At 38.7% G+C, this 26,974-nt stretch overlaps 2 protein-coding genes and 1 pseudogene across 11 annotated transcripts in view; 2 read left to right on the top strand and 1 right to left on the bottom strand.

Moving 5' to 3' along the window:
• Positions 1-14,024, bottom strand: part of LOC146454500 (uncharacterized) — an 18,874-nt gene extending 4,850 nt beyond the window's left edge. Inside the window, exons 1-9 of one of the 9 annotated variants that reach the window (XM_085094997.1) lie at positions 13,872-14,024; positions 13,445-13,728; positions 12,187-12,279; positions 11,481-11,600; positions 9,051-9,179; positions 8,334-8,453; positions 7,763-7,840; positions 6,141-6,345; positions 4,970-5,104 (exon numbers count right to left, since the gene is read on the bottom strand). In XM_085094997.1, the coding sequence (XP_084951123.1) occupies positions 4,970-5,104; positions 6,141-6,345; positions 7,763-7,840; positions 8,334-8,453; positions 9,051-9,179; positions 11,481-11,600; positions 12,187-12,279; positions 13,445-13,626 (1,062 nt within the window). In that variant the 5' untranslated portion in view covers positions 13,627-13,728; positions 13,872-14,024. Of the gene's footprint in view, positions 1-4,969; positions 5,105-6,140; positions 6,346-7,762; positions 7,841-8,333; positions 8,454-9,050; positions 9,180-11,480; positions 11,601-12,186; positions 12,280-13,444; positions 13,729-13,781 lie in introns of all 9 variants that reach the window. The other 8 variants (XM_085094998.1, XM_085094999.1, XM_085095000.1 and 5 more) reach the window with 8 other exon arrangements.
• A 62-nt stretch (positions 14,025-14,086) lies between these two features.
• On the top strand, positions 14,087-25,867 carry LOC146454498 (heat shock 70 kDa protein 12A-like). 2 transcript variants are annotated; one of them, XM_085094996.1, is made up of 5 exons: positions 14,090-14,219; positions 15,139-15,277; positions 16,866-17,395; positions 18,213-18,390; positions 24,392-25,867. In XM_085094996.1, the coding sequence occupies exons 3-5, from the start codon at positions 16,871-16,873 to the stop codon at positions 25,459-25,461; spliced, it is 1,773 nt and encodes a 590-aa protein (XP_084951122.1). In that variant the 5' UTR covers positions 14,090-14,219; positions 15,139-15,277; positions 16,866-16,870; the 3' UTR covers positions 25,462-25,867. The 2 variants fall into 2 exon arrangements, with proteins under 2 accessions (XP_084951121.1, XP_084951122.1); XM_085094995.1 differs by lacking the exon at positions 15,139-15,277 and having other exon boundaries at positions 14,087-14,219; positions 24,392-25,866.
• On the top strand, positions 20,396-21,270 carry LOC146454499 (uncharacterized; annotated as a pseudogene).
• Positions 25,868-26,974: the final 1,107 nt, after the last annotated feature.

The following is a 26,974-nucleotide window of genomic DNA, read 5'->3' as shown; positions in this document are numbered from 1 at the left end:
ATGATAAGCTTTGAAAGACGAGGATCTGTTAGACACTCATATCCGTGATAAACAAACATCCCGCGGCAGTTGCAACCTTCCTGCAGCGATATACAATAGCATAAGCATGAATTCACGAGTAAAGAAATCCACGGATCCTGTGTCTTCACATAAAGTTTATTTAGCGCTACCTGAAATCTTGCAGTTAATCCGAGGCGATAAACTTTAACAAATGCCACAGAGCTAGCATACACAATGATCAGTAAGCAACTCTTCATTCAGTATATATGAGAATTCCCCCTCACGATCAACATAAACACCATTAAGCAGAGCGGTCGCATCACATTTTGATCAAAAGGGAAGAATCTCTTATACAAAAGGAAAATCGCTTAAAGACATGCTTGTAAAAGCAAAACTGAAAAGGCTTTTATCAAAACAACGGACACACAGGGGGAGTCGTGCAGGTCTATCAACCCCATTTTAACATTAAACGTGCCATAAATTCTGGCCAGGGTCCTCGCACAAGTGAGGCAGCTGACGCTGGAAAGCTCTTCTTTTCTTAAAAGCTTGCGAAGACACAACCAAGCGAAGACACAACATCGGCCAACACTAGTGTCTCGTCGCTCGATAACGTCGCGTTAATAAGTTTCTTATTTCGAACGGCGTTGGACAAGGACACCCGGGGAACTTTCGTTCCAAGACACGTCAATTTTTTTTTGGCAAAATCTACAGGATTTTCAGGGTTGAAATCCCAAACCCGGAGAATCTTTCGGTATCCGCGACATCGAAGCGATGTATGGACAACCGCGCGAACTCGAGAACTCGCGCGAGTAATCGTAACCCGTGACAATGAAAAGTTTGACATTTTGACATGTTGACACATTTTGGAAAAAGGGGGCGGCATGAGGTGTTTAAGAAAATGATTACAGGCTCCTCTTCTTTCCCTCTTTTTCTCTCCCCCATTCCCCCCTCGTTTCCGTACCCTCGCACTCTCCTTCGCGCGTCTCTCTAGGGGCCTGGAGCAGGCTAAATTCATCTCTCAACGCCTGTCTTCAGTCACTTTTGATTTCCAAAGAAAGAGATTGGAAATAGCAAAACAATTCGATTCAGCGAACCAGTGGCAGTTAAAGGTTTGCTTGCTCGTCGTCTTGTCCATCAAGAAAGGGCCTTCTTGCAGTCTAGTCGCAATTTAAACGGAGTAGATAGTAGGGATAAACTGGATTTAAAGGAAAACGCAAATTGGAAACTTAACAAAATCCAGCGGCTTTTACTTCCCCGACAATAATTTTTCGCCGAGAAACTACGCTCGCGATCTCTTTTAATAGGCGAGGAAATGTTTAAAAAACGAGCAGGAGTGTTTTATTGAGTTAAAATCCACGAGGCGCAGCCATTCCTGGAAAAGCGTATGTCAATAGAGTTCATTACAATTATGCTTTTCTGAACGTTGGAAATTAGCATACAAGAAAAACACAGAATACTAATGAGGAGTGTTTTATCAGCTGATAAAACACCGCATACTACATTCGCAAGATGGCGAACACGAAATTTCTAACTCCGCTTGTTCTCGCTCTTCTTGGGTGCGCTTTTCGTAGTTTGTATATCTTTTAAGGGGGGATTACACCTAAACGCCACTTTTCCGCCACTTGACATGGCTTTAACGGAAATATCTCGTTCACGTTTCAAGAAATCCAAAAACTCTCATCATCCCGTGAATCTGTGTTGTGGGGTGTTTTGGGAATTTTTGGGTGATTTTTGGGTATATTTGGGAGGAGTAGTTTTTCTAGAAGGATTGGTAAAATTAAGAGAAATAAGACTGATATTGAAGATTTAGTGAAGTTTTAAAATTAGAATTTGAAGTTAATAATTAACAGACGGACATCATGTTAGTCCACTATCAACCTGGGGTGCTCTTGCGTGGGTATCAACTGTCTGTTGGTGTTCCAAAAATTATTTTCTTTCTTCTATCTCTTCTTAAAAGCTCTTCAAATTTCATTCCAGTTTAGGTGTAATCCCCCCTTAGGCAGTCGAAACATGGATGTTCAGATGATCAGCTCCCATTTAGTAACGCTGGAGTGGCTATCCCACTGAATGGATGGATTAAAACAGGCTTCATGAGTTCATCCACGTGTCGTGGCCATGTTGCTTACCTTCGCGCTGTAGTCAAGGGATACTTCGGATTCAGGGCTAGTCGCTATTCGAACACCGACTCAACATTTAATTTAAGTCGCTTGGTCATTAGTGGAGATATCTGTCCGAATCCTGGACCTTCCATGAGACTGTCCTGTCAAGGATGCCTCAGAACGATAGGGATTAACCATTGGTTGCTCGAATGTGCGACCTGTGGAAACTATTATCATATAAAATGCGGAGACGTAAAGACAAAGGATTGCATCCACATTCAAGAAAACACACTAGACTAGATTTGTAGACAGTGTTCTTTTAAATCCACTCCCCCTTTCTCCTCCTCGTCGAACACGTCATTCCTGTCAAGCATCGGGCAAGACAAGCAAAATCATCCTCCGAACGAAAGCTCAATCGACTCTGAACCTTCGCAGTGCCACCTAGCAGACCTTATCACCAGGCTAGATTATTCTCCAAAGAAAAAAAAACACTACGCGTGACTCAATCAACATTTCCTTGAAACTTTATTTCAACATAAAGGTTAAAAGGTGACTTTAGTTGCAAAAAGTCATTACACCACAAAAACAGAGGGTGGTCCGCCTGTGGGTCAACTGCCGATTTTGCCATTGGTTTGCCTTCGTTCTCATAACATTTCCCATCCCAAACTGCCATAAAGGAATGGAAGTTTTTGTATTAATCGATAGTTGCGGCGGGCAGCAATTTAATTTATTGAATAACAGCAGACCACTTTCTCTGCTCGAGGATTGACCTTTACACATGCATATTCGACTTGGTACGTTCTATCTGCCATAAAGCCGAGGAAAATAGTTCTTGGGTCATTCGTTTTTATTTTCTTCACCTGGGAATGCGAGGCTCAGATAAATCGACGCCAGGTTCGATTAAATAATGCACCTCTGAAATTCAGTTATGTTGGTGTGAATTGTCCCAGCTTTGTCCGTCTTTGAATTTGGCTAACAAATTTCCGCTCAGCATTTAACGCAAGTATCATAGGATTGAAATCTCGAAAAGCAACGTCTACGTTTAGGAATTAGAACAATATTTTGGAAGGATGTACCTCTTCAGACCATTGCCGAGAGTCGACGTCTTGTTGAATCTTTGTAATTATGGCGGGAAACTGATCGAGGTTGGGAAACTTGCGCGTATCTGTCATGGATTCACGATCATATAAAAGCAAGCCAAGGCATTGGTGAGTAGTGAAATTCGTAAATAGGCTATACCAATTTTAAGATTCTGTTTTTTAATCTTATTATATTGCAAAGCTTGGATCTTAGTCATTTAATTACTGCACTGCTTTTATCTACCGCCAAATTAATTCAACCACCACCGCGCGATATTAATCCTGTTCTGCTTCACTTGGAAAGTCAATTTTTACTGAACTGTTGTTATCTGTAGAGCAGACTGCTTTGTTATCTGTCGAGCAGAACATTAACCGGCTAACCTCGCGCTATGAATACTAACTTAGGTTCCTCTTTAGCTTGTCGAGCAGAATGCCCTGCTTGCACTAATAATTAATATCGCAATAACCAATTCTGCTCTACTTGGGTAGTCAACATTCTTTTCAGTGAGCTGTTGTTCTCTGTCGGGCCGGATATTGATCTAGCTTACTGTAATATTCTGCTTTGTAATATTTTGCTTCTGCGTTGCGCATAGCTGCTCTGTCGGGTACAAATGTAGTATACAGTAACACTGTTTTGTAGTCCCAATTCTTTAACTCTTTATGAGAGGAATACCAACTTCGCACTCCAGTTTTTCAACTATTTCTTTTTTTCTTTCAGTTTAGGGACGTCCGAATGGAACACGGAGACGATCACTTGCTTTGTATCATCAATGTACAATTGTATCACTTTTCTTTCTTTTTTGTGTGGAAAAAAGACTCCGATTTTTGTTTAATGTGATCTTGTTATTACAACGTCCACAAAAACACAGTGTCTAGCGCGGCTTGAGCTACAATAAATGTTGTCACATTTTGTTCAGTAAATAAATGTCCCAAACTCTGTGCCGCGATTCTACTGCTTTTGGCAGGAATTGTTTACGTTTGCTCTTTGATTCGATGTTCTTTTAAAATGCTAAATCGCCCCAGTTGCTTATTTTGAGTGGTTCATACTATACTTAGTCTGTGCCCTGGAGTTACTGTTCGAGCAAAAGAACCATGTCTTACAAAAAGCGCAAGAACCTTTGTTACTGGTTACCGTTCGCGTGGATAAAACGGTAGCATTCCTCGCGCGTTCGATCTGCACAAACCACGATGTCTAGGATTCTCTTTCTCTCCGCATGACTGCTGGAACTCCACACGTGTGAAGAAAGACCATTTCGACCATGCATTAAAACACGCAAAGGTGCAAAACGGTTTCTCTTGTTGCAGTTAATGACAAGCCATTGGGGATTTCAACATCACCGTGAGCTCATTAGCACACATTTTTTTCTTCACCGTAGCTCATCATAATACCTGGACGACGCCTTTTAAAGGATCATATTTCGACATCCCCTCCACGATAGTGATTTTCTATATATTTTTCTCCTCATGAGTTATTAATGACTTTGAAAATTTATATCAGCAATTCAAAATTCGTGAACTTCGGAGTATACTGTGTTGCAATAATTCATTTTTGTTTTTAGTGTAACTTTGGTATTAATTCTGTCCGCCTGGTCTAGCAAGAGCACTACCTCTGACATTTGTAAAGTGATAAACCTTAACACCTTGGCGTGGTAGTTTGGTATTTTGGGCAGTGGACAACTTGAAATCGTCGGGAATAGTATAAAATCGATAGTTAGATATCCTTAAACTATCCAAGTCTACTACTACAACTGACTAACTCACAGCAACGTTGGAACACAACAGAAACCATACCTCTTTGTGTGCCTTAATCCTTTGTTCACAGCAATACTGGCCAATGCCAGGGCCATCGTTGATCGCAAAATTAGATATTTCTTTGAAAGCGTCAGTCATAGCTTCCTTTACAGCCAATACGTATTCGTAAACTGTCTGTTGATTAAAGATATAGTTTTGAAATGTAAGTGTAATACGTTTTGGCCGGCAAGCAAGGCATGCGGTGTAAATGTTAGAGAAGCTCCGCTCGGAGAGCAAAGGTTTCATTCTTGAAATACAAAGTTAAGCACAAAGATTTCTTGTTAGAAATTTGAATTTAGGCAGTAATTATTTCAATTCCAGAGAAAACCATTCTTGCTGTTATCGAGTTTCCCAAGCAACACTTCTGGAGCACCCCAACACGTCGGTTTGGAATGAGGAAAAACGTAACAAAACGTGGGGGCGTTTAAACCTTGGCCTAGCATAAGCCTTACAAAACACTCTAAATTGTGTCTTTACTCTCGGCTGACAAATTATTGGATATAACTCGAGAGAAAGACCGCTCAAATTACTTATCATGTTGGAAGCGGCGAAGACGAACGCACATGATCAATCTGTCTAGCTATAAACGAAGCACAAAATTGGTAATTAACTCTCGCTTCGCCGCTGTTGACCAGCCGGTACAGGCACGAACAGGAACACTTGCCAAACACAACGATCAAACTTTATTCAATTCAATTTTATTTGCCATTAACAAAAAAATACAACATAAATACATTATAGACGACACACAATATTCTTACTATTACAATATTCATACTTGACTATTTACAATATTAAATGTGTTAAAGGCTAGGAAGCCAGGCTGTCGGCCATGCTTTCTACACACACTCGTCCGCATGCGCAACACCGCTGACCAATTACAGCAGTCCTACTAACACCGCCATCTTAAAAATCCTGCAACTACAATGCAACGCGATCGTGGCGCGTACACCACCTGCTCCTTTTAAAAGGGTGGCTGATACCTTGAAACTAAAGTTTCTTCGCCCATCAGCTGCTTTATAAAAGGTTACCATTCTTTTTTCTCAATAAAATTGTGCAATTGATTGGAAACTTTTACTGTTCAACCTTGATTCCAGGAGTCGAAAAATATATGACGGCACTGGCTCTAGAACCTGTTCACTGTTATAATTAGTCTTGCAACACAACTTACCTCAAAGATAAAACAAGATAATCGTCTAGCATTGATATCCGTCTTTTCCTTTAATTTTTGCTGGATAATAATACAGGCATCAATGCGATCGTCACTGACAAAGGTCTTATAGTCCCGTTCCACTTGTGATTGTCTGTTGAGGCTTAGAGTATCCTCTACATGCCGCTGATCCTGCTTTGTAAACTTCTCGCTATAGAACGCAACTCTAAAAATAAAGGAAAGTATGTTTAAAGAAATCTGTCAATGTCCTCTTTTTTTAAATCCAACTAAGCACCCATTCTCAGAAGGGTTTCTATTCATGCATCCAGGCATCCATGCATCCATCCATTCAGCCATCCATCCATACATGTTATAAGACATAGTGTCTATAAAGAAGTATCTGGTACGGGAGCCCTAAAAATATTTACCCTTATGTCCCTCCTCCCTACATATTTAGTGTCTATTAGCCTGTCAATCATTACGCCGTATTTTTATTATTGTAGCATTGTTAGGATGGTATTACTGACTTCCTTACCAATGAACTTCAGATATTCTGATGGATTGTTCAACAAACTCTACTGGTTTAATATCCAAACGAAGAATTAGATAATTAACCCTGCAGCGTATGCTGTAGTACTAAGCTATACGCGAGAAAATTAATTTCCGACTGGGCGCTAGCCCTAGTAATAAAGTGGGAGACCGCACACGGAAAAGAAAAAATCTTCGGCCTCGGCGGGAAAATGAGCCCACGACCTCCGGAGTTGATCACTGTTGCTCTACCGACTGATCTACAAGGCCAGAGGGGAGCAAGTTGTGGGTGATCATGGTGGTAATTGCAGCTATGTAAATGTGAAGATTTCAATGAATGTTGTGCCGCATGAACACTAATGACACAAATGATGGATTACTATAGAGAATTAACACTACAGTGTATGTTGTAGTACTAAGTGAACCCATGAATTTCCCACTGAGCGTTAGACAAAGTAACGAAGTGGGAGATCGCACGTAGCCTCCCACGCAGTCGTTTTTAGGGGACTCGAATTACCTCCTCCAGGAGGTAATTCGAGTCCCCTAAAAACGACTGCGTGGGAGGCTAGATCGCACGAAGCAAAGAAAAGAGTATCCGACCTCGCCGGGTATCAAATCCACGACCTTCGGATTTGATTACCAGTGCTCTCGTTCTCTCTAATGAGAAAAGAAACAGAAAAAAACTGCTTCGTGTTTTAAAGCTAAAACGATACAACCTCAGTTTATCTTAAATAAATGATCTTTTCAAGAAATATTGGACCTCGTACGTTTAGTAATCCTAGAACGTTGAGATGGGACTGAGCCTTAAGTAGTTAGAGCAGATTATTACCAGAAAAAGATTTGCTTAAACTGGCGCGAAGCTCTGGAATGCGTTAGCTTTTAAAGTTTTTATGAAATCAATTTCATTGATATAGATCAGTTTGAAAATAGTTTTTAATAGAAACCAATTAAATTCTATTCTATTATTTTCATCCATTAATCTATCCATTCGCTCTTTCGTTCATTTCGCTGCATCCTATTTTTTTTAATCAGTCATTCCTCCCTTCCTTTCTCTCTTTCTGTCTATCTGTCTTTCTTCCTCTGTAATCAACAATGTCGTAACTTGTGAAACTTGCCTGCTGCGAAGCGATTCAATTTCTTTGTCTTTGAGCTCAAGTTCAATTTCGTAGTCAGTTATTTTATCCTTCAAAGACCTGCAGAATATAGATACCATTGGTTAATAAATGGATCATTCTAAAGGAACAGTCAGGCAAGCATTCAAACGGCGATGGTATGTCTTGATGAAACATAGTAAAAAAAAGAAAAAAGAAAAAAAAAAAGGTATGTGAATTCTTAACATGACCAAATTTTTGTTTTTTTTTTTTGTTTTGTGCATTCAGTCATTTTGCGCTTCACGTAGCATCTTCAGTTGCTGCTATTAAATATGGCACAGCACTGAATCTTAGTTTTATTATCATTGCTTCATAGCAAGTTTTAGTATTTCATGGTGTATTCTCTATTCTGTAATTAAAAAGAATTTAGCAGTATTGTAATATAAGCTATCTTCTCAAAGATCACACTGTGTAACCCCACTATTTTCGTCTTTTTTGTCTTATTTTCTTGTGGGGAATTCCAGAAATCCAAGATGGCGGATTCAAGATGGTCGCAAAAAAGAAAAGACCCATTTTTATCACAAGTGCCTTGTACCTTGCATTTGTTGAGTTACGCTCTTCGTCATTTTCGAGTTTAATATCGCCTTCCACATCCGCTTTTGCCGGAACAGTTTCCTTTCCGTCACTCTCTTGCTTTAAGTCTGAAGTGGTACTTCTGTGGTAAGTTACAGGAATGATACTTCAAAACATGGCTAGGAAAGATTTCAAAGCGACTGCATAATAGTCAATAACTCTAGGAGCAAGAGCTGTCTACCAGGCTAGTCTGACTGTCCAGTTGATAATTGTTTTGTTGTTGTTGCTGTTGTTGTTCTACTGTTGGACCTATACCAAGCAAATTCATTGCCTATGTTGAAGTTAACTGTTTCACACAATCGGGTGATTTGGGTTTAAATGGAAATAAATTCCATACAGCACAAGCTACCTTGTATGCAAAGTTCCTTGCTTCCTTTTTTTTTTTTTTTAATTTTTTCTCCAGTGTTAATTTCGCGTTTAGTTTTCAAAATATTTTCCTCGGTGTTTCCTTCACAATTACCTTTTTTCCACAAAAGCTTTAGAGGAGAGTTTTTCTTTGTATTTTTTGTGTTTCATTTGCGGTGTTTCACCAGCACTTTCCTCCTAACACATATCATTGTCTATTCCTAATCTTGATAGCATTATACATTTTATTCCCCGCTAAATCAAAAGAACACGCAGCTGTCACAAAGTTAACATACTATTTTTTCCCCATGAATCGCCAACGTGTGCAACTTACGCATATTTGCTTAGTTTCTCTTCTTGGCTCATGTTTTCTTTCCTCTCGTTGTGTTGCTGGGTATCCATAGTGGACTTTTCTTCAATCTTCGGTCTGGAGTACTTTACTCTTTTAAATTTGTAACAACAACTGTAAATTAATATAAAGTAACACAATAGCAACTTAATCATGTGCTTGACTTCTAAGCATTGAGTTGAGCAACTATCCATTCATATATTTGCAGATGATACTAGCATTATGTACGCCAACAAAGAATATACAAGACACCTTTATAACATAGCGCGCGTGCATCCTAATCTAATTCCTATTGGCGTCATCATGGTACATTTCTCAACATACGCACGGCCGTGCGTCCATCCGATGACGTGTGCAAGTCAGATGGGGGAGGCATGCGCGCGCTGTGCTTTTAAAAAACTTTTACAGAGAAACAACACCATAAAAGATCTATTTTTATAAGAGCATGAAGCTTAATGAAACGTTAAGATTAAACCGATATGAGAAACCATTTTCGCCTTTTGTTTTTTACAGAGAATTTTGTAATTAATCTGGAACAAAACCTGTTTTCCAGGAATCATTTACTTTATTTTCACTGTGTTATAAAAGAATTGGTTCATGCTTTTAGCTGTGCGTATATCGAGTTATGGATGCACTTGGGAAGTTTGGAGAGCACTCAAGAAGCTAGAGTTGCTCTCGGCTACGCCTCAAGCAACTCTTACGCTTCTCTCGTGCTCTCAAAAATTCCCGCGTGCATCCATAACTCGATATACGCACGCTAAACATGAGCCAATTCTTAAGTAGCGAAGAGTCAATTCTGAACTCTTACACGTCAGTGACTGATTTTTCCGTTCGTATCAAAAGCACCTATGTTATCATTCAGTCATTAATATCTTTGACCCTATTCCCAAAGTACCTCAGCCTCTTGAATTGAGAGGCTGTGAAATTATTTCAGTGTTCTTACTTGTCAAAAAGGGTCGTCACCCCACCTCTGCATTTACGTACTGATGCATACAGTAGGTTTTACAAACAACCAATATATGTGTAAGAAGCAATAAGAAAGCATTAAAATGACAACGAGCCCCGTAAAGATGGCTTTTCTTTAAACTGATTTTCTCACTAGATTTAAATAAGTGCATTAATAAAGCATACGACTGGATAACTGTTAATGGTGATCTCAAGTTGAAATAGAACGTTCATGGTTAGGGTACGTTCGATTGACCCTATTTCAAAATAGGAATACATAGAATGATGACAGGAAATACCACATGAGAGGTTTTTTTGGAGTTAACCTATTATGTGTCAACGATATTTTGCAGAAATGCCTTTCGCAAATTTACTTGAAAAGAGAAATCTATTCTGCTATTCTGCTTATTCGTATTCCGGAATACAGTCAATCGAACCATACCTTATTTATTTATTTATTTATTTATTTATTTATTTATTTATTTTAATGGCAGTATTTATTTTATTGATAGGGTTTGTTTAGGGTTTAAATATTTAACTGATAGGGTTTTTCTGATTACATTATGTCTATGGAGATCTGTTAACTAGCTTTCTGAAGAGACAGGTAATGGTGAGAATGAGGAGGACACGATTGATGCACTGTTTGGCATTCTTTAGTCAAACAACTGATCAATACAGATAAACACATATATACACGTTTCCCAATTGAAATTCGACATTTCGTTTCTGTGAACCAAAAATGTTGGTTATCTCGAACTTAATAAGGCGTTATACCCTGTAATAGAAACAGAGCTCATTATCCAGTAAAACTAACATGTTTCACAAAAGAAATACATTAAACAAATACAAATCATTCGTCTGGTTTGTTACCAAACACTATAAGACATCAAAAATTTTGAGCTCTTGCTGTTACTAATCAGTGTCAACCGATAGATGAGTCGCGTGTTATATGCATTCTCCAGTCGTTTTCTGGAATACGGCCAATGGAAAGCATCCTTTACTTTACAATAAAAGAACTGTAGTAAGGCAGTGTTCTAACGAAAGAAAGTGTCTCCATGCACTTCTACTCTTGTTATAGTAAAACAAAGTGTCTGAATTCTTAACATGACCAAAATTTGTTTTTTTGTTTTGTGCATTCAGTCATTTTGCGCTTCACGTAGCATCTTCATTTGCTGCTATTAAATATGGCACAGCAATGAATCTTGGTTAACTATTATCACTGCTTCATAGCAAGTTTTAGTGTTTCATAGTGTATTCTCTATTCTGTAATTAAAAAGAAATTAGCAGTATTGTAATATAAGCCATCTTCTCAAACACCACACTTAATATTGAGGCGATCTCTGCTGTGTAACCCCACTATTTTCTCTTTTTTGTCTTATTTTCTTGTGAGGAATTCCAGAAATCCAAGATGGCGGATTCAAGATGGTCGCAAAAAAGAAAAGACCCATTTTTATCACAAGTGCCTTGTACCTTACATTTGTTGAGTTACGTTCTTCGTCATTTTCGAGTTTAATATCGCCTTCCACATCCGCTTTTGCCGGAACAGTTTCCTTTCCGTCACTCTCTTGCTTTAAGTCTGAAGTGGTACTTCTGTGGTAAGTTACAGGAATGATACTTCAAAACATGGCTAGGAAAGATTTCAAAGCGACTGCATAATAGTCAATAACTCTAGGAGCAAGAGCTGTCTACCAGGCTAGTCTGACTGTCCAGTTGATAATTGTTTTGTTGTTGTTGTTGTTGTTGTTCTACTGTTGGGCCTATACCAAGCAAATTCATTTTCTCTGTTGAAATTAACTGTTATACACAATCGGATGATTTGGGTTTAAATGGAAATAAATTCCATACAGCACAAGCTATCTTGTATGCGAAGTTCCTTGCTTCCTTTTTTTTTCTCACGACCAGTGTTAATTTTGCGTTTAGTTTTCAAAATATTTTCTTTGGTGTTGCGTTCACAATGACCTTTTTACACAAAAGCTTTACAGGAGGGTTTTTCTTTGTATTTTTTGTGTTTCATTTGTGGTGTTTCACCAGCACTTTCCTCCTAACACATATCATTGTCTATTCCTAATCTTGGGAGTATTATACATTTTATTCCTCGCTAAATCAAAAGAAGACTCAGCTGTCACAACGTTTACATACTATTTGTTCCCATGAATCGCCAACGCGTGCAACTTACGCAGATTTGCTTAGTTTCTCTTCTTGGTTCATGTTTTCTTTCCTCTCGTTGTGTTGCTGGGTATCCATAGTGGACTTTTCTTTAATCTTAGGTCTGAAAACGCCAAAAACAAGTTCTTTACTCTTGTAAATTTTTAACAACAACTGTAAATTAATATAAAGCAATGCAATAGCAACTTAATCATGTGCTTGACGTCTAAGCATCGAGTTGAGCAACTATCCTTTCATATATTTGTAGATAATACTAGCATTATGTACTCAGTCTAACAAAGAATATACAAGACACCTGCAGCGAAGACTGAGTCAATTCTGAACTTTTACACGTCAGTGACTGTTTTCCCCGTTCGTATCAAAAGCACCTATCTTATCATTCCGAGTTCATTAATGTCTTTGACCCTATCCCCACAGTACCTTAGCTCCTTGAATTGAGAGGCTGTGAAATTATCTTAGTGGTCAGTATTGATCGCACCCTTTCCTGGAAAAACCACATTTATCTTACTTGTCAAAAAAGGTAGGCACTCGACCTCTGCATTTACGTACTGATGCATGCAGTAGGTTTTACAAACAATCAATATATTTATAAGAAGCAATAACAAAGCGTTAAAATTACAACGAGCTCCGTAAAGGTGGCTTTTTTTTAACTGATTTTCTTACTAAATTTAAATAAGTGCATTAATAAAGCATAATGCTAATCTCAAGTTCAAATAGAACGTTCAGGGTTAGGGTACGTTCGATTGACCTTATTCCGGAATAGGGAAACATGGAATGATGACAACAAATACCACATGAGAGGTTTTTTTGGAGTTACTGAAGTACAAAATCGCTCTTGAACTATGATGTGTCAACGATATCGGTACATTTTGCAGAAATGCTTTCGGGAAATTTGCTTGAAAAGAGAAATCTATTCTGCCATTCTGCTTATTCTTATTCCGGAATACAGTCAATCGAACGCAATCTTATTTATTTATTTATTAACCTTTTTATTTTAATGGCAGTATATTTTATTAATAGGGTTTGTTTAGGGTTTAAATATAACTGATAGGGTTTTTGTGATTATATTATGCCTATGGAGATCTGTTAACTAGCTTTCTGAAGAGACAGGTAATGGTGAGAATGAGGAGGACACGATTGATGCACTGTTTGGCATTCTTTAGTCAAACAACTGATCAATACAGATTAATATATACACACGTTTCCCTTTATTGATGGGATATCTCTAAGACGTATAAAGCTTAAGTTATTCATTTTTCTAGACATACCCTGCTTGCTCTTGTTTGTGCTGAGCCAAAGTCTTCTTGCTATCTTTGATGAACCGTGCCAGTTCTTTTCGCAAGTCAGACAATGAATGACATTCTTTTTTAGACAGTAAGACAAGATCTTGGATGAACCGTCGAAGTAATTCATAGCTCTGCTTGTCCGCTAGTGGTCTCTGTTCCGCCATACTCAGTGCAGCCTAAGTCCTACTGTTCCTATTCCTATGATGAAGAATATCTTTTTTGGACGTGCTTTTCGTGTCCCCGAAGGATATTCAGTTAATTTGTTCCTAGAAAGACAGCTTACCAAATCATTATAACATGATCGTAGTTGCAAAACAACTTTGCTATTCTAGGAAAAGACGGATGTTTACGTGAGCTCAGAGACGCCTGCTAAAGTCAAAGATCGAATTTCCATCAGTTATTTACATACCAATCCTGCAGGTTTAGTCCTTTACTTCAGGCAGCGCTGAGGCTTTATGTTTCATAAAATTTCCTGGTAGTGAATTGGAAGCCAGAATATGACATTTGAAAATCAAATGTGACGCTTTTTCTTCGGCGTTATGTTTCAGCCGGCTTGATTCCACGAAAGACAGGATGTCATTCGACATGCCACACTTACCATCCAATCACTCGCCGATCACGTGAGATCACAAGGGTGAAAAGTAAATTACCAACTTGCTGGATGAATCAAAGAGACGCAACAGTTCGTACAATTTCATTCGTATCTGTATGCTTCAAGCTTTGTTGCCACTGAGTATATCCAGCCAGCATTAAGAAGGTAACTTCACTCACCTTTCGAAACACAGCAGCACACTGAGAAGGAGTGGTTATTTTTCAGGGGGTGCCCAACGGGAAAGGCGTTTAAGCTAAATGCTTAACACGTTTTCTCCTGTTTTCCAGGTCGTTCTATGCCCTTTTGCATGCCCGTCTGTGAGTTAAACGGTTTGATCTGTTCGGATGCCGTGGATGAAAATTTACTTTGCATTAAGTTTTAGGAAAGGGAATGTTATCTCCCGAATTTTACAAGCTCTTAATGTTGGCTACACGAAAATAAGTGCTGGGTAGCCATTCATACGCATTTTGAACAAGACATTTGCCATTACGAAAGCGAAAGGAATGAAGTATATCTGAGGCGATTTGGGCCTTCCAAACATTCCACGGAAATGGGTCATTCGCTTCCCCTGATTTTTGGAAGAAAATACTCATTTTCATCCTCAGGCGCAAAACGTATATACGCCATAGCTGAATATAGTTTAATTTATATGAACAGAAACTGTATGAATTAGAGCTCTCGTAGCACTATGCAACTAATGTCAGTGTTAAAGGGGGCTACGCTCAAGCATGATTCCTTTGATTTTTACTGTCGTGTTTACAAGACAGCTAGGATTATAACCCAAAAGCTAGTGTGAATCAAAGTAGCCAGGGGTAAATTCAGTTCCTAGAATATGACTAATTCTCGCGTGATAAAAAATAACTTTCTTGCTTTTCTAAGAAAAGAGGACGTTTACGTGTCTTGAGCTTGTTGAAGAGTGTAAAAGCAAATGTCGTCGTTGTCGTAAATTGTCCACATGGCAAGCCTGTGTTTCCGTGGTTTAATCCTTCCAACAGTTTTTTTTAGAGAAAATATTGCTACTAATTGCGAATAAATCATTGAAATATCCCTATGCTGAAGTCAGAATAACAACGCTTAGTTTCAGCCTGATTCCAAGAAGACAGGAAGTCATTCGACATGCTTGACTTGCCAGCCAGTCACTCACAGATCTGAAAATCGAGAGGTCAGCGCAAGAACGCAGCTCCGATTGACAACATTGCACGCATTTCATACAGAAAATTCAGGTTAGTGAGTGTTGTAATCCTTTAAATACTGCAACCCACTGGCATAAGCAAGGTAACCATGCTTTTAATACTTGTCAATACGTAAAAAAAAGTATCCCTATTAAACGCAAGATCAAAGCCTAATGGGGCGAAAGAGATGTTCAGACGAGGATGTGTTATGGAAATCACTTCTTTGAAAACTCAGTAGAAAACAGGTACAAAACGCGAACTTGGTTTTGCAAATATATGGAACTATTTTTGTGCCGTGGTTTAGGTAGTATAGACCTCTTTTACAAATTTAGGAATAAAGAAATCGAGTTATATATGTTTACCATAATTAGTCCATCAAGGAATCTAAAAATTCATGTATCCTGTTTCTGAGAAAGACGGAATGTGATTTCATTAGCTTCCTGAGTCACTCTTGTTTCATAACTTTACAGCAAATCAGAAGAACTTTAAGAGTGCAGATCGTAATGTATATTTGAATTTAAGCTCACCAAAAGCTCAGTCTTAATTTAAAATTGCACTGTCTTAACGACCCGGTGTAAGGAGCGACTTAGTCTTCCTTCTCCTAGTCCTAGCGCAGCATCGCAGGGAATTTCATGACAATTAAAAGAAAGAGCTAATAATACAGACACCAACTGCACACAAAGATATGTTAGGCGGGTAAAGGATATATTGCGCAGAATTACTTTCGCACTGCGCAATATCTTCTTATGAATACGCAATGAATGATATGAAAATTATTCTCACCATAAAGCAGCTAAAGTATATGCTTCAACTTGATTTCAAGAATCTCGGAATCTGAGTGCTATTTTTCCACACTTCAGTAATAATATAATAACATTTAGAGCAGCAATGACCTTTAAACCGAACACAATCTGTGAACGAATTGTTAGCAATAGTGCATTCTGATCCTTTTTTTTTTCTCTCGGTACTGAGCTGAATATGCCGAAAGCTTATGTTCACTACCTCCCCTTATAAGCAAAGTTATCTGCAATAAAGCTGACGCATTTCACTTGTATCTCGAGCACAGTAGCACAAAGTAATATGGTCAGTTGAGCCTGTTACATCCAGCCTTGAAAACAAATCACAAGTGGAAAAATTTCAGGTGAAACTTAGTTGATTTGCGAGACAATTGAAATTAGACATTGCGTTTCTGTAAACCAAAAATATCGGTTATCTTGAATTTAATAAGGCGTTATGCCCTGTAAACAAAGCAGAGCTCATTATCCGGTAAAACTAACATGTTTCACAAAATAAATACATGTACTGTATAATCATTCGTTCGGTTTGTTGCCAAATAAGACACATCAGAAAAACTGTTTGAGCACTTGCGCATGCTGTTACTTAAATCACTGCTAACTGATAGATGAATCGTGCGTTGTATGCATTCCCCAGTCGTTTTCCGAAATACGGCCAATGGAAAGCATGCTTTATTTTTCAATATTAGAATTGTAGTGAGCGCTGTTCTAAGAAAAGAAAGTGTATCACGATACCTGATAAAGAAAGTCACCAAAGAGACAAGATTAAATACGATCGAATGATCAATAGTAACTGACATTTTAAATGCAACTCAATAATATTCAGGTATATTTTCCATTGCTAGCATCAATGGCTCCAACTTCAAAGTACGTGGCCGTCGTTGCAATCGATTTTGGAACAACGTACAGCGGCTTCGCTTTCTCCTTTAATGACAAAAAAGGCGAAGGAGGAATCCATATGAACAGAGAATGGGGAAATGATGAGGGACGAAGCACCATGAAAACCCCGACTGCGATTCTTCTTACACCTACTAAAGAGTTCGATTCGTTTGGGTATGACGCTGATGAGAAATACGTTCACTTCACAAGAGAAGAACAAAAGCAATATTACTATTCTCACAGAAGTACATTTAATATCTTTCCAACACAGACTTTAGACCGATCAACGGAACTTGCAGCTGCTAATGGAAAAACGACAGAAGCTCTGCTTGTGTTCTCTCTGTCAATAAAGTACATGAAAGAAAGAGCAGTTGAGATTATTCGTGAGAGAACTGGGGATGAACGTTACACCGCCAAGGACATTCAGTGGGTGATAACAGTGCCTGCGATATGGACACCAGCGGCGAAGCAGTTTATGAGAGAAGCTGCATACAGTGTGAGCTGAAACTTCTCGGTACAATTTAACTTTCTGGGGAACAAACTCGCTGGGATTTTAACCCTATCTAGACCCGGAAGGGGGGGGGGGGGGGGATTCTGCCCGCGGTTACTTTTAACATTGAAACTTTAGCACTTTTTCACACATTTGTCTGGGAAAAAAATAATGTGGTCGATAAGTGTTCATCGAATTTAATATTACCATGGCAACCATTTTTGAAAGGCATTTTTTTTTAGAAAATGGAAGACCCCTTTCAATATAACTTTTATGTTTTTAGCTCACATTAGTGTTCCTTTATCGTTTTTTATTACTCTTTGCTTAATTTTGGCGCTTTCCTGAATTTGTTGGGAAATTGTGATGTAACAAAGGGAACTCTTTTGACTTAACATCTATCCTTCAAGTCTTGTTTTCATAGCTTTTATTTAGGAAGTTATGTAGACGGAGAGGGTGACGGAGCGAATTCCTTTCTCCCGCCCCTCATACGGTTAAAATAGATACGTCTAAAAAATACAAACGGAAAATCTGCGCCGTTTTAATAAGGCTTACCCCTAGAAAGCGTTTGTTTCCTATCGCCCACTCTGTCGTGAAACTGGGTTGGTTGATGGATTGTTGGACGAAAATAAAAAAGACAACAATGATGATGGGCAACTTTAGTAAGGTGTCAAATTATTTTCCGTTTGTTCATCGTGGAAACTAGGACAAGAATGCGAAGTACTGGGAATGTGATCTGGGGCAGGATTTTGGCTGAAGGCTGGAACCACTCCCCCTCTTCCTCCTTCAAGGATCTCGTCTCAATTAATTAATTTTCTTCCTTTAGGCAGGTATTTCTTCTCCAGACAATTCGGAACAATTAATAATTGCATTGGAACCCGAGGGAGCAGCAATTTTCTGCCGGGAGAGAAAAATGAGGGACTTTGCAGATGAAAAGGGAGATGTTAATGTATCCGACGTATTTACTCGCCCAGGTTCAAGATATTTGATGATGGACATTGGAGGTAAGGCCAACAAAAGAGGATAAGGTTGTGGATTTCGCAGTAATCGTGACCTAACCTAGTTCAGTAACTCCTGGTTGGTCAATGAAAATGCTGCGATGCCAGTCGCGTCAGCACTTACGGGGAAATCCTCTAATCTTTATCTGCACGCACTTATAGGTAGGCTTTCCAAAAAGTATCTCGACACTTCCATGGAAGTGGTTTCTTTCATCGGTTTGAAGAAAGCAATTTACTTAAAGGGGAAGAATCATGGGGTTTTTGACCTTTTTTTGTTAAATATGGTGAAATAAGACCTTAACTTTGCTACAAAATAATTCTAGAACAACGGGAGGAGAGAAAACAACTCAGTTCTTAAAAGGAACAACCCGTGGTCTATTCTAGCGCATTTTGGAAACAAAAATGAGAGAACTTGAAAACGTTAGATTACTATTTTTCAAGTTTCAATCCATTCCGACCTACTCTATCTCTGGCTAGAGGCATTAATTGACAGTTTTATTGCACTGGGGTGATAATTTATAACAAACCTAGACAATTATTTTTTGTTTCTGTTGTCAGACAAACATTCTTGGGTTTTGAAATGACATCAGATTTTCGTGACACTTTCCCTAAGAACGGCTAGTTCGCATTAACATAAAATCTGCTCAAAGGTTTGCATGATAAAACTTTCCTCAGCAATCTAGCGCGTACAACTTTAACTAACATGCACACTTTTTTCCGCTGTACTGGTTGTCAAAAAACGTTTGGTTATAGATAGTCTGTTGTTGTGTATTCGGTGGTATGGATAAAAAAATGCGCGTTCAATGACCAATTTTTACATTATAAACTATAAATAGGATAATAAGTAACGATTTGGTAAAACATTTGACGATAAAACTCTGCGATAAAATATTGTCAAACATAGCACGACGTTTCGACGTCTCCAGAACGTCATTATCAAGTGAAAGTAAAATAATGAAATCGAGTATATATAGTGATGAGATGAATAAATTGAAAGTTAAACAAAAAGTGTGGCTCTAATGGAGTCGCTCTGGGTATTTAAACTGAGTCTTATTGTTTTTTATACAACATTTCATAAACAAGACAATCCCATTTCGTGCTACATTTTTTGAGCATTCTAAATTGGTTCTTATTGCATCGGAGTAGGCCAATGTTCCCATGGGCATCTCTCAGATGGCGACCAATGGCAGAGTATCGATGATCAGCGATGCGTTGAAACAAATGACGCGTCGTATATCCGACGTAATTTGAATCACACAAATCACATTCAAAACAGTAAGCAACGCTATGCTGATTTACGATGCGTGGCTTGAAAGCTTAATCTCTTTAAGCTTTAGGTCTTGCTCAAGTTTCTTATTGGTGTAAATTGGTTCCACATCAATGCCGATTTTTGAACTGAGATCGTGCATTTGCCTTTTGCCCATGTTCGCTGAGACCCAATCCACCTAAAGCTCTTGTTAAGGCGCTCAATTGTCTAAAAGAACGAGATGAAATTGTCATCACAAGGCCCGATAAGGGATCTGGTACCGTAGTAATGGATAAAGAGGAATATCTGCGTCTATTACGTCAGGCATCTATAGCTGATACATCAAAATTTACACTGATTGATCCAAATCGTCCGAAAACTCTGGCTGAATGAAATTCGCAAACATCCTGTCCTTGAAGATGATATACTGATTTCGTACGACGTAACGTCATTGTTCACAAAATGTCCCAGTTCAAGAAACAATTAACATCCTCGTCGAAAAAGCCTTCACCGATAATTGGTTCAATTCAACGTATGATCTCAACTTACAGAAAGATCAGCTCACTCAACTTCTCAGAATGGCATCCACGGATCAACTTTTCCAGTTTGATGGTCAACTTTACGAACAGTGTGAAGGAGTTGCTATGGGGTCCCCCCTTGGTCCTTTGTTGGCGAATGTGTTTTTGTGCCATCTGGAAGAAAGACTATCTGACAATTATCTAATTCCTTCTTTTTACAAGCGTTACGTCGATGATACGCTTGAAAATGCCTGGACTCGATGCAGCTGAAAGTTTCCTTAATGCTCTCAATGGACTCCACCCCAATATTCATTTTACAATGGAACTTTCCAACAACGACTCAATTCCTTTTGGTGGATCGAATGTTGATAACAAAGAACGGCAATAAGCTGGAGACTCAGTTCTATCGTAAGCCTACGAATACGAGCCTTTTACTTCACTTTCAAAGTCACCCCGATTTACGCTACAAGAAGTGTCTTATCGAAAGAATGGTTCATCGTGCAAAGGAATTGTCCTCTTTGCATCAAGCATTCGTCAATGAATGTACTGAGGCATCTAAAATCTGTTTCATCACCTTGCTTACCCTAGTTCTTTGGTGAATTGTATCATCGACAAATGTGATTATTCCTCTACACCAGATGCTGAGACAAAACCTGATGAAACTTTAAGAGTCAGTATTCCGTTCAAAGATCAAGTCTCAGCGAACATGGTCAAAAGGCAAATACGCGATCTCAGTTCAAAAATCGGCATTGATGTACAACCAATTTACACCAGTAAGTAACTTGAGCAAGACCTAAAGCTTAAAGAGATCATGCCACGCATCGTAAATCAGCATAGCGTTGCTTATACTGTTTTGAAGGTGATTTGTGTGATTCAAATTACGTCGGATCTACGACGTGCCATTTGTTTCAACGCATCGCTGATCATCGATACTCTGCCATTAGCCGCCATCTGAGAGATGCCCATGGGAACATTGGCCTACTCAATGAGAGCCAATTTAGGATGCTCAAAAAATGTAGCACGAAATGGGATTGTCTTGTTTATGAAATGTTGTACGTAAGAACAATAAGACCCAATTTCAACACCCAGAGCGACTCCATGATAGCCAAACTCTTTGTTTAACTTTCAATTTATTCATCTCATCACTATATATACTCGATTTCATTATTTTACTTTCACTTGATAATGACTCTTATCAATAAAGATTTGGTAATGCAGAGACATGCAAAAATTGACGATAAAAACCGACGTTTCGGTGTCTTCATGACGCCATTGTCAAGGAGAAATAAAAAAAAATTACAGAGTCTGCGGCTAGGTGTAACAATAAATTAGCATATAGTGTTTAAGGCTAATTAAGTAAATACTTTTGCGCGAATAGAGTCGTTTTGCACGTTCAGAGTGGGTTTTAGGTCTCTGATGAAAAACCAAACAATCGAACTTATTTCTACACTTTTTCAGAATGCTAAAACGCCCCAGTAGGTCTTTCGGGACTTCGCCATGCTGTTCGTGGTAGTGTTTGTACACTGAAGATGCTAAAAGATCTAAAAGTACGCGAAACCAAGCCACAGATCGTCAACCAACAACGCGTCGTTTATCATTTTCAATGTGACCTGTGTAATGCGGGTTATGTAGGCTATACGCGCGGACACTTACACTCACGTGTGGATGGACATAAACAAAAAGCATCTTCAGTGTACAAACACTACCACGAACAGCATGGCGAAGTCCCGAAAGACCTACTGAGGCGTTTTAGCATTCTGAAAAAGTGTAGAAATAAGTTCGATTGTTTGGTTAACGAAATGCTTTTCATCAGAGACCTAAAACCTACTCTGAACGTGCAAAACGACTCTATTCGCGCAAAAGTATTTAATTAATTAGCCTTAAACACTATATGCTAATTTATTGTTACACCTAGCCGCAGACTCTGTAATTTTTTTATTTCTCCTTGACAATGGCGTCATGAAGACACCGAAACGTCGGTTTTTAACGTTAATTTTTGCATGTCTCTTGATAATGACGTTCTGGAAATGTCGAAACGTCGTGCTATGTTTTACAATATTTTATCGCAGATTTTTATTGTCAAATAGAATAATATACTTTTGTGCCTTAGTTCACTCCACAAATCGAACATATGAACTCATGAATAGTGTGCCACTAAACTGACCTCAATTTAGCTGGCATTTCCGTAAAATGTTTCTGCACCGTGAATTGTCGATTCCCGGCCTGTCGATCTCAAAATATCAAAATATAGACAACATACCCATCAATACGAGAGATTTTCCTGTAGGTGTTTTGGTTCCCGGTTTTAGCTCACATCAATTGAAAATGGCCGCCATTACTAACAAGACATCGCAAATCAAAATACCCCCGTTAACTATTTTAATAGATCGTGCACAACAATAAACACTAAAATGGCTTTAAGATAACTACACATTTTTTGTGACTACCGCAAAAATCTACAAGTAACTCAAATCTGACGACAAAGTTGAAAAACATACCTGATTTGGTGTAAAATTGTAAGTGTTGTTCTACTTTAGCAGTAACATAATTTACATTGTAAAGTTATCGCTGGTCTTCGACCGCCATCTTGGAAACAAGTGAGGCTCCTTCCTTTCTTGCTCTTATCGAATAGAACTATGGGTAGACAACCCGAGTAAAACTTAAAAAATAGCGAACAAAGCGAAGTTAATACGAAATATTAATTCCCTGATTTCTGAAATGGCCGCCATGTTGTGACGTACATGGTTATCAAATAGCCCTTTTCACGATTAATTTTTCTTATTTGCATTACAATGTTATCCAACGTGGATGCGAGGCAAGTTCGGGCTTAAACAACAAAATAGCCCGAAATTGCCTCACATACATGCTCGATTTCATTGTAATGCAAATGAGCATAGTTAACCGTGAAAAGGGCTATTTGATATTATTAAATTATCAGCCTCGGATATTGCATTTCTAGCGTTCTGATTGGTTCACTAAATCTCGGTTATCAGCTCATATACCGTAGTGTGACCTTATATGGAAAACGAAAGCCCCAGGTGTCACTAAGCTAATTTTTTTTTTTCGGCGGGAAGCAAAAGTTTCTTCGGAAAAATGTAGGAAAAAAAAGGAAAAGAAAGAAATACCAAACAATGCCATCTCAATATAACAACAATAAAAGCTACAAAGTTCGGTATGACACTATTTAATGATACGTATCTCTGAAGTTTCCTTTAAAATCTTCAAAATTGCAAGATTTTACGATTTTTTAGATCACATAACAACAATAACAACCGGTTACCTTCAAAAATTTCAGGATGGCTTGCAAATCCTGGCGGTAAGAGGTTAAAGCCAATCGAAGAAAATTCTCACGAAGAGCTTCATGCCTGCCTTTATATTTTTACGAATTTACGAGGACTTCAGATGGTTCATCTATGAAATCCGTATGAGCGGCGGCCATAATGTTCGTTTCCGTCGCTCGGCACCACTCAGCAAAACACTTGCACTAACGTGCACAGCTCTTACGCTTCTTAGATAAGCTTGAAGTTTAAAAACTTGCACTGAATGCTTGTCTCAGTGAGGTTGTACCTCGTACACTTGGACGTGCCTGAAGTGTTTTAAATCGTCGGCGAGGAATTCAGTTCAGCATGATAAAAGCCGTCCTTGCCCTGATCTCTTCCTTCGCTCGGCACCACACAGCAGAACATTTGCTCAAATGTGCACAACTATTACGCTTCTCGATGAGCTGGAACTTCAAAAGCACTTGAATGCTAGTCTCAGAAAGGTTATAATTCGTACATTTAAACGTTTCTTGAATTTTAGATGTCCAACTGTACTGTGTCCGATTTCTTCGCTTTCGATTTTTCATTCAACTCCGTTTGCAAAGCGCTGCGCGTGTCATGTGATCATTAGGTTTCGCGCGCTTTGGTCGGAGGTTGCCTCAACATCCGGTCGTTTAAATTTGAAAGAAATTTTTTCTTAAAATATAAAAATTCGGTAAACTTCAACAGCAATGTCCAAACGCGGAGAATTTAATAAAACAATTATCCCATTCGCGCTTGTTGGATATGAGATTAGTTATAGCCAACTCGGCGCTTCGCGCCTCGTTGGCTATTTACCATCTCATATCCAACGCGCGCTCATGGAATAATTGTTAAATGATCTCGGGCTGCATGTTAGGTCGTATAAGAATTTTAAATCGGCAAGAACCGAAATTGATTTAAATCCCTGTTTCTTTTACTTTAAAAAAAAAAAAAAAAAAAAGGTGGAACACTGGATGTTACAGCTCACGAGATTCTGGATGACGGCACTATCAAAGAAATCCATCACGTGACTGGGGGCCCATACGGTGGAATCTATGTAGATGACAAGTTCGTGTCCTTGCTTGAAAGTTTATTTGGGATTCCGACTGTAAAGAATTTCCGTAGCAGCTATCCTGCCGAGTGGCTTCGAATGATGAATGATTTTGAGATGAAAAAAAGAGGCAGACGAGCATTTGACGGGAAAAGTACGAGGATCATCCTACCCAGAGATTTTACTAGATTGGTGTCAGATCCCAAAAGCGCTCTGTCTCAAAGCCTCGAGAGGTTTCGCATTCATCAAGACGTGGAAATATACAATGGCGAGTACCTTAGCTTAGGGCCGAATGCGATGAAGCAGCTCTTTGAACCTGTAGTCACTGGGATCGTAAAACACATGACAAGGTTGTTTGAGCGTCCCGCATTAGGTAATATAAGCTCTTTATTTATGGTGGGTGGTTTTGCCGAATCTGTCTTTCTTCAAGAGGCCATTAAAAGAGCATTCGGCTCAAGAGGTAAAATACTAATCCCCAACTATGCCAGCATTGCAGTGGTACAGGGTGCAACCATGTTTGGTCAGAAGCCATCCATTGTTAATTCTAGAATTATGGCTACAACGTACGGTTTTGGAACGAAACAATACTTTAATCCGAAGGTCCATCGCCTCGACAAGAAAGAGGTTATCGAAGGTGTAGCTTTGTGTAAAGACTTCCTTAGAGTAGTGGTGAAAGAAAACGAGGCTGTAAAAGTTGGAGAGAAAAAGTGTTTCCTGGTACATCCCGCACGCAGTGAGGAAGATATAATTAAGGTACCATTCTTTACCTCTACGGATCCAAAAGTAACGTATAAAACAGATCCCACAGTAGGGCCTTGCATAGGAGAGATTACTGTCTCCTCACCCGACACCTCAAAAGGGAAAGATCGTGACATAGAAGTAAGTGTCTACTTTGGAGAAACAGAAATTAAAGCGACTGCAGTCGACAAGACAAGCGCAAACGCCGCAACGGTGTATCTCGACTTTTTGTGTAAGTCTTGAAAGTGTAACGCATAACGTTCTCCCCAAGTGCGATTTTTTTTTCTTTTTAATTAATTAATTTTTTATTTTATTTTGGCTGTTAGATTGGTTGGTTTCTTTCTTTTTTCACAAAAACCTTCAGGGGACGGAACGAAACACAACCCGCCGTCCTTATCGTTTTCAGACAGCAAATAGTAAAGCTTTGATTTATGTGTTAACTACATGATGAATTTGAATTTGCAGAATGGTTGTTTTACTCTGTACGTTTGTAAATTGTTATGTTAAAGATAAATATTACCAAATTGTTGAGCTGATTTGCTGCCCATGTTGGTGGGTTACTAGAATTATTTTAGCGCCTTAATAACGGTTGACATAGTCACCCAAGTACATGTACTTACTTACTGAGACACATATGATTTACGTCTTTTTTTAGTGATAAAAATTAACCTATCCTTATATCAACGTATTACTCGTAACGCCCAGGGAAAACTAGAACAAGAGGTTTAGAAAGTTTGGGCCTCTACTCTAGTCTAAGTTAGTCTCTAAAACCATTAAAGAAGACGGACTGAAAATAAGATCACGAGAAAATAGTTAGCAACGATTGTCAGAACCATATTTTATGTAGTTTTTAACTTTTATTAACTAATTTCAACGCATAAATACTGTGTATAGACAAAGGTTCCCCTCTCATAATGAAGAGTCCATGAGACTACATGAGAGTTGGAAGCCAAACAAGACGAGGCCCTTGATTCTAAAAAAATTTGAATGTTCTGAAAACTCTCTGAACACGAAAGAATCCGGAGGTTCTGGTCAAACGATAAACACAGGTGTCTTCCCTTGTTTTCCTTTTACCCGGACTGGGAGAGTGGTAAGGAGAATTTTTATGAGCCAATGTCGTGTGTTTTTTTCCTTTTGTTTTGTTTTGGTGGTACTGTGATATAACCTTCTTTTCCTTGGTTTAGATCATCCATTAAGTGGTCTCGAAGGCTATCATTATTATTATTATACATTTTTTTTTCAAAATCTAAGTATCATTTTCGTGAACGAGATTTTTTTTTTTAAATTTATCGTGAACTTTCCTGTTGTAGCCTCAACCTACAGGTAGCTGTTTTCCCAACCGTGAAAGAGGATTTCTTTTGCTAAACTTACGAAACTCTGCCATCCCTCGATCCTCCTTAACACTCTCCAAATAATGGCAAAACCACCCTAAGGGTATTGTACAGGGTACAATACACAGCAGTACTAGTTTGAGAGTAAAAACAGTTTAACTTTAAGGAAGAAGCCATTAAAAAATATAATCTGTTACCAATTAGTTATTAACTGTGTGGACATGTGGTTTACATGAACAGTAGTAGTGTAACATTAAATAATTTGTATCGGTACAGAATAAAGTGCTTTTACTGTTTAATCATGATATTATTAACTGGTGTTCTCTTCCTTCCATTCAGCAGAAGTAAGGCCTGGCTATACTAGGAAACATTGTTGCGGAGGCAAATCTTTCGCAGTTTAGCCGCGGGAAAAACATATGTTGCGG

The sequence above is a fragment of the Pavona decussata genome, unplaced genomic scaffold (genome assembly GCF_977016875.1).
Source record: "Pavona decussata unplaced genomic scaffold, jaPavDecu1.1 SCAFFOLD_300, whole genome shotgun sequence".
In the NCBI taxonomy this organism is placed as follows: domain Eukaryota; kingdom Metazoa; phylum Cnidaria; class Anthozoa; order Scleractinia; family Agariciidae; genus Pavona; species Pavona decussata.
This window is presented reverse-complemented; position numbering and strand designations above follow the sequence as displayed.

Bases quoted from the DNA above. Each gene is read 5' to 3' on its own strand.
- LOC146454498 (XM_085094996.1), top strand. From the start codon at position 16,871: ATGGCTCCAACTTCAAAGTACGTGGCCGTCGTTGCAATCGATTTTGGA. The intron at 17,396-18,212 runs GTGAGCTGAAAC...TTCTTCCTTTAG, and splicing joins TGAGAGAAGCTGCATACAGT to GCAGGTATTTCTTCTCCAGA. The intron at 18,391-24,391 runs GTAAGGCCAACA...AAAAAAAAAAAG, and splicing joins TTTGATGATGGACATTGGAG to GTGGAACACTGGATGTTACA.